This window comes from Rana temporaria, chromosome 2, assembly GCF_905171775.1.
Source record: "Rana temporaria chromosome 2, aRanTem1.1, whole genome shotgun sequence".
Taxonomy (NCBI): domain Eukaryota; kingdom Metazoa; phylum Chordata; class Amphibia; order Anura; family Ranidae; genus Rana; species Rana temporaria.
The window spans coordinates 1,494,938-1,501,987 of record NC_053490.1 but is presented as its reverse complement, the minus strand read 5'-3'; the positions used below and the strand labels follow the sequence as shown (position 1 = coordinate 1,501,987).

Genomic DNA, 7,050 nt, shown 5'->3' with positions numbered 1-7,050 from the left:
GTCGTTTATGAGCCCATACAAAGTTAAGTTGGAGTGATTGTAGTTTTTTAAAGAAGCCATCGGGAATGCCTATGGGGATTGTCCTGAGTAGGTATAAGAGTCTAGGCAGGACAGACATCTTGCAGATGGCCGCCCTGCCAAACCACGAGAAGTGCTGTGGGTGCCATTTAGTCAGGTCATTTTCTATGGTCTTAAGTAAAGGTGGGAAATTCATCCCAAACATCTGAGAGATTTGTGGTGTTAGTTTGACTCCCAAGTATTTGAGAGCTGAAGAAACCCACTTAAAGGGGCTATGTTCTTGCGTCTTCTTCAGTATCGTTTGAGGGACCGAGACGTTTAACGCCTCAGATTTAGCATAATTAATTTTCATATTGGATAAATATCCAAAAAATGAGAATTCCATCATAAGTTTGGGAATGGATGTCGTCGGGTTAGTCAGAAAAAACAAAAGGTCATCGGCGTAGGCCGCTAGTTTGAATTCTCTGCCTCCTACCCCAAAACCAGTTATGGCTTGATCCATCATCACCCTCCTGATAAATGGCTCCAAAGTGAGGATGAATAAAATGGGTGAGAGTGGGCAACCCTGTCTCGTGCCATTTTTAATGTGGACTGTATCTGATAGTGAACCATTTATTTTGATTTGGGCTGATGGGTTATTGTATAAGGCGGAGATCCATGTCAGCATATGTTCCCCCATTCCAATATGTCCGCATGTCTCCATCATGAAGTCCCAAGCTACTCGATCGAAGGCCTTCTCCGCGTCGGTAGACAGGAGAAGACCCTCGATCTTTCGCTGGCCTGCTGCATGTATCAAGTTCAGGGATTTAATTACGTTATCTTTTGCCTCCCGACCCGGCATGAAGCCTGCCTGTTCGGGACCTATTAAGGTAGGGAGGAGGGGTCTTAGCCTGGATGCCATAATTTTCGCTAATATTTTGGTGTCAAGGTTGAGTAAGGAAATCGGTCTGTAACTCGTGCAGAGCGTGGGGTCTTTTTCGGGCTTGGGCAGGACTGTTATGTGTGCCAATAAAAAGGATCTTGGTATTTCCCTGGGTTTGGAGAGGGTATTTAGGGCTTTGGTCAGAGGGCTTAGAAGGATCTCCGAAAAGGTCTTATAGTATATGGAGGAAAACCTGTCTGGGCCTGGGCTTTTCCCCGATTTGAGGTCCTTCACAGCTGTCTCAACCTCTGTATGGCTAATAGGTTTTTCAAGTGCTTGTGTGTCTGCTTCAGCCAGTCTGGGCAACTTGGAGGCTGGCCTCCCCACCTTTCTAAACCCAAAAACCTGCAACTTTCATTTCATTTCGTTTTGAATGAATTTGTTAATTGAAGAATTTCATTTTGTCATAATTGTCATGTTGAACCCTCTAAACTTCATTCACATCCTACTTCTGACCTCTCTGAACCGTCTTTCACTCAGCCCGCACCCTTCCACCCTGAACCCCCATCTAGTAAACATGTTCCTTGACTTTCTGGACCCCCATTTACTCAGCCTGCTCCTACCTTCCTTGAACCCCCATCTATTCAGCCTGCTCCCCACCTTCCTGCACAATGATCTACTAAGCCTGTTACCTACCTGCCTGGACCCCCACTTATCCTTCTGCTCCACACCTCCCTGAACCCCCATCTAGTAAACCTGCTCCTGGCCTCTCTGGACCCTCAGTTATGCAGCCTGCTCATATCTTCCTTGAACCCCCATCTACTCAGTCTGCTCCCCACCTCCCTGAATCACCATCTATTCAGCTTGCTTCTTACCTCCCTGAACCCCCATCTACTCACCTTGCTCCACACATCCCTGAATGCCATCTTTATAGCCTGCTTCCCACTTCCATGAAACCCCATGTACTCAGTGTAAAAATAGTAAATTATGTATATAACTCTATTCTATTTTGTATGCTTCACCTATGTAATACACACCTTCCCCATCCCCCATCTACCCAACTAGCAGACCACCTCCATGGACCTCATCTACTTAGCCTGCTCCCAAACTCTCTGAATCCCCATTTACTCAACCTACAACCCATCTCCATGAAACCCATCTACTCTCAGTCTGTTCCCCAAGTCCCCATCTACTCCCTGGCTCCCCAGCTCTCTGAACCCCCAACTCCTCACTCTGCTCCCTATCTATCTAAATCTCCATCTACTCAGCCTTATCCCTACTACCCTTAACACATATCTGCTCATTCTGCTACCTACTCAGCTTTCTCCTCAATGCCTTGAACCGACATATATTCACCTTGTTCCCCACAATCCTTATCCCCCATTTACTCACTCTGCTCCTCACCTTCCTGAAACGTCATCTACTCAGCCTTCTCCTCACCTTCCTGAACCCCCATCTAGTCAGCCTTCTCCTCATCGCCCTGAACCCCCATCTACTCAGCTTTCTCCTCATCTCTCTGAACCGCCATCTACTCAGCCTTCTCCTCATCGCCCTGAACCCCCATCTACTCAGCCTTCTCCTCATCTCCCTGAACCCCCATCTACTCAGCCAGCTCCTCACCTTCCTGAAACGTCATCTCCCTGAACCCTCATCTACTCAGCCTTCCATGAATCTCCCTTAACCCCCATCTACTCAGCCTTCTCCTCATCGCCCTGAACCCCCATCTACTCAGCCTTCTCCTCATCTCCCTGAACCCCCATCTACTCAGCCAGCTCCTCACCTTCCTGAAACGTCATCTTCCTGAACCCCCATCTACTCAGCCTTCCATGAATCTCCCTTAACCCCCATCTACTCAGCCTTCTCCTCATCTCCCTAAACCCCCATCTACTCAGCCTTCTCCTCATGTCCCTGAACCCACATCTTCTCAGCCTTCTCCTCATATCCCTGAACCCCCATCTACTCAGCCTTCTCCTCATCTACCTAAACCCCCATCTACTCAGCCTTCTCCTTATCTCCCTGAACCCCCATCTACTCAGCCTGCTCCTCACCTTCCTGAAACATCATCTACTCAGCCTTCTTCTCATCTCCCTGAACCCCCATCTACTCAGCCTGCTCCTCACCTTCCTGAAACATCATCTACTCAGCCTTCTCCTCATCTCCCTGAACCCCCATCTACTCAGCCTTCTCCTCATCTCCCTGAACCCCCATCTACTCAGCTTTCTCCTCATCTCCCTGAACCCACATCTACTCAGCCTTCTCCTCATCTCCCTGAACCCCCATCTACTCAGCCTTCTCCTCTTCTCCCTGAACCCCAATCTACTCAGCTTTCTCCTCATCTCCCTGAACCCCCATCTACTCAGCTTTCTCCTCATCTCCCTGAACCCCCATCTACTCAGCTTTCTCCTCATCTCCCTGACCCCCCATCTACTCAGCTTGCTCCTCACCTTCCTGAGACATCATCTACTCAGCCTTCTCCTCATCTCCCTGAACCCCCATCTACTCAGCTTTCTCCTCATCTCCCTTAACCCCCATCTACTCAGCCTTCTCCTCATCTCCCTGAACCCATATCTACTCAGCCTTCTCCTCATCTCCCTGAACCCCCTTCTACTCAGCCTTCTCCTCATCTGCCTGAACCCCCATCTACTCAGCTTTCTCCTATTCTCCCTGAACCCACATCTACTCAGCCTTCTACTCATCTCCCTGAACCCCCATCTACTCAGCCTTCTCCTCATCTCCCTGAACCCCCATCTACTCAGCCTTCTCCTCATCTCCCTGAACCCCCATCTACTCAGCCTTGTCCTCATCTCTCTGAACCCACATCTACTCAGCCTTCTCCTCATCTCCCGGAAGCCCCATCTACTCAGCCTTCTCCTCATCTCCCTTAACCCCCATCTACTCAGCCTTCTCCTCAGGTCCCTGAACCCCCATCTACTCAGCCTTCTCCTCATCTCCCCGAAGCCCCATCTACTCAGCCTTCTCCTCATCTCCCTGAAGCCCCATCTACTCAGCCTTCACCTCATCTCCCTGAACCCCCATCTACTCAGCCTTCTCCTCACCCCCCTGAACCCCCTTCTACTCAGCCTTCTCCTCATCTCCCTGAACCCCCATCTACTCAGCCTTCTCCTCATCTCTCTGAACCCCCATCTACTCAGCCTTCTCCTCATCTCCCTGAACCCCCATCTACTCAGCCTTCTCCTCATCTCCCTGAACCCCCATCTACTCAGCTTTCTCCTCATCTCCCTGAACCCCCATCTACTCAGCCTTCTCCTCATCTCCCTGACCCCCCATCTACTCAGCTTGCTCCTCACCTTCCTGAGACATCATCTACTCAGCCTTCTCCTCATCTCCCTGAACCCATATCTACTCAGCCTTCTCCTCCTCTCCCTGAACCTACATCTACTCAGCCTTCTACTCATCTCCCTGAACCCCCATCTACTCAGCCTTCTCCTCACCTCCCTGAATCCCCATCTACTCAGCCTTCTCCGATCTCCCTGAACCCACATCTACTCAGCCTTCTCCTCATATGCCCTGTACCCCCATCTACTCATCCTTCTCCTCATCTCCCTGAACCCCCATCTACTCAGCCTTCTCCTCACCTCTCTGAACCCCCATCTACTCAGCCTTCTCCTCATCTCCCTGAACCCCCATCTACTCAGCCTTCTCCTCACCTCTCTGAACCCCCATCTATCCAGCCTTCTCCTCATCTCCCTGAACCCCCATCTACTCAGCCTTGTCCTCATCTCCCTGAAGCCCCATCTACTCGGCCTTCACCTTATCTCCCTGAACCCCCATCTACTCAGCCTTCTCCTCATCTCCCTGAACCCCCATCTACTCAGCCTTCTCCTCACCTCTCTGAACCCATATCTACTCAGCCTTCTCCTCACCTCTCTGAACCCCCATCTATTCAGCCTTCTCCTCATCTCCCTGAACTGCTATCTACTCACCTTGTTCCCCACCATCCTAAACCCCCATTTACTCACCCTGCTGATCACCTACCTGAACCCCCATCTACTCACCTTGTTCCCCAACTACTAGGGGGGTCAAATACTTATTTTCCTCCATTTATAACATTTGTACCATCAGTTTTTTCTGGATTTTTGGATGATATTCTGTCTCCATCATATAAAATACACCTATGAGAAAAATGATAGACCCTTCATTTCTATGTAAGTGGGAGAATTTACACCATCTGTAGAGGAGACAATCGTTATTTCCCCCCCCCCCCCCCTGTAGATGTATGGAAGCATGGAGACAGGAGAGATACAAGTATGGGGTGCTGAGACTTGTGGTTCTACACACAAGTACAGTTTTTAGGAGACCTAACCTAAAATTAAGTAGAAATGGTAAACAAATGTGTACAAATCCTTTGTGTTATTTGTGTTCTGATTGGAAGGTTGAAAACGTAATGTGAGGTCAGGAGAGATCTTCTCATATTTCCGGCAATGGTTTCCTCATAGAGATCACCAGATAGAGACAAGCCTCTTACCTTCTATTGTGGTCTCCTCTCCATATTGTCATCCTATAGACGATCATTACTTCTCAGCTCTCAGGATTGCATGTACAGGATCCAAACCTCCTTTATATAAAAATATTCTCTCCCCTCCCCCTTCCCAGAAGATACAGGACCTCTCAGGACTCCCATTACTCAGACTGGTCTCAGATGATACAAGACCGTCACCATCTCCCTGGACTCCCATTACTCAGACTGGTCCCAGATGATACAAGACCATCACCAGCTCCCTGGACTCCCATTACTCAGACTGGTCCCAGATGATACAAGAAGGTCACCAGCTCCCTGGACTCCCATCACTCAGACTGGTCTCGGATGATACAAGACCGTCACCATCTCCCTGGACTCCCATTACTCAGACTGGTCCCAGATGATACAAGAAGGTCACCAGCTCCCTGGACTCCCATTACTCAGACTGGTCCCGGATGATACAAGACCGTCACCATCTCCCTGGACTCCCATTACTCAGACTGGTCCCAGATGATACAAGAAGGTCACCATCTCCCTGGACTCCCATCACTCAGACTGGTCCCAGATAATACAAGACCGTCACCATCTTCCTGGACTCCCATCACTCAGACTGATCCCAGATGATACAAGACCGTCACCATCTCCCTGGACTCCCATCACTCAGACTGATCCCAGATGATACAAGACCGTCACCATCTCCCTGGACTCCCATCACTCAGACTGATCCCAGGTGATACAAGACCGTCACCATCTCCCTGGACTCCCATCACTCAGACTGATCCCAGATGATACAAGACCGTCACCACCTCCCTGGACTCCCATCACTCAGACTGGTCCCGGATGATACAAGACCGTCACCACCTCCCTGGACTCCCATCACTCAGACTGATCCCAGATGATACAAGACCATCACCATCTCCCTGGACTCCCATCACTCAGACTGGTCCCAGATGATACAAGACCGTCACCATCTCCCTGGACTCCCATCACTCAGACTGATCCCAGATGATACAAGACTGTCACCACCTCCCTGGACTCCCATCACTCAGACTGGTCCCAGGTGATACAAGACCGTCACCATCTCCCTGGACTCCTATCACTCAGACTGGTCCAGGATGATACAAGACCGTCACCATCTCCCTGGACTCCCATCACTCAGACTGGTCCCGGATGATACAAGACCATCACCATCTCCCTGGACTCTCATCACTCAGACTGGTCCCGGATGATACAAGACCATCACCATCTCCCTGGACTCCTATCACTCACACTGGTCCCGGATGATACAAGACCGTCACCATCTCCCTGGACTCCCATCACTCGGACTGGTCCCAGATGATACAAGACCGTCACCATCTCCCTGGACTCCCATCACTCAGACTGGTCCCGGATGATACAAGACTGCCACCATCTCCCTGGACTCCCATCACTCAGACTGGTCCCAGATGATACAAGACTGTCACCATCTCCCTGGACTCCCATCACTCAGACTGGTCCCGGATGATACAAGACTGCCACCATCTCCCTGGACTCCCATCACTCAGACTGGTCCCGGATGATACAAGACCATCACCATCTCCCTGGACTCCTATCACTCACACTGGTCCCGGATGATACAAGACCGTCACCATCTCCCTGGACTCCCATCACTCGGACTGGTCCCAGATGATACAAGACCGTCACCATCTCC

The 7,050-nt window shown here is 50.3% G+C and overlaps 1 protein-coding gene across 1 annotated transcript; it reads left to right on the top strand.

The window, feature by feature from the left end:
- The first annotated feature begins 2,782 nt into the window (after positions 1-2,782).
- LOC120928927 (NADH-ubiquinone oxidoreductase chain 4-like) lies at positions 2,783-4,375 on the top strand. Its single transcript, XM_040340025.1, has one exon. It carries the CDS (start codon positions 2,783-2,785, stop codon positions 4,373-4,375), a length of 1,593 nt encoding a protein of 530 aa, XP_040195959.1.
- The last annotated feature ends 2,675 nt before the right edge of the window (positions 4,376-7,050 follow it).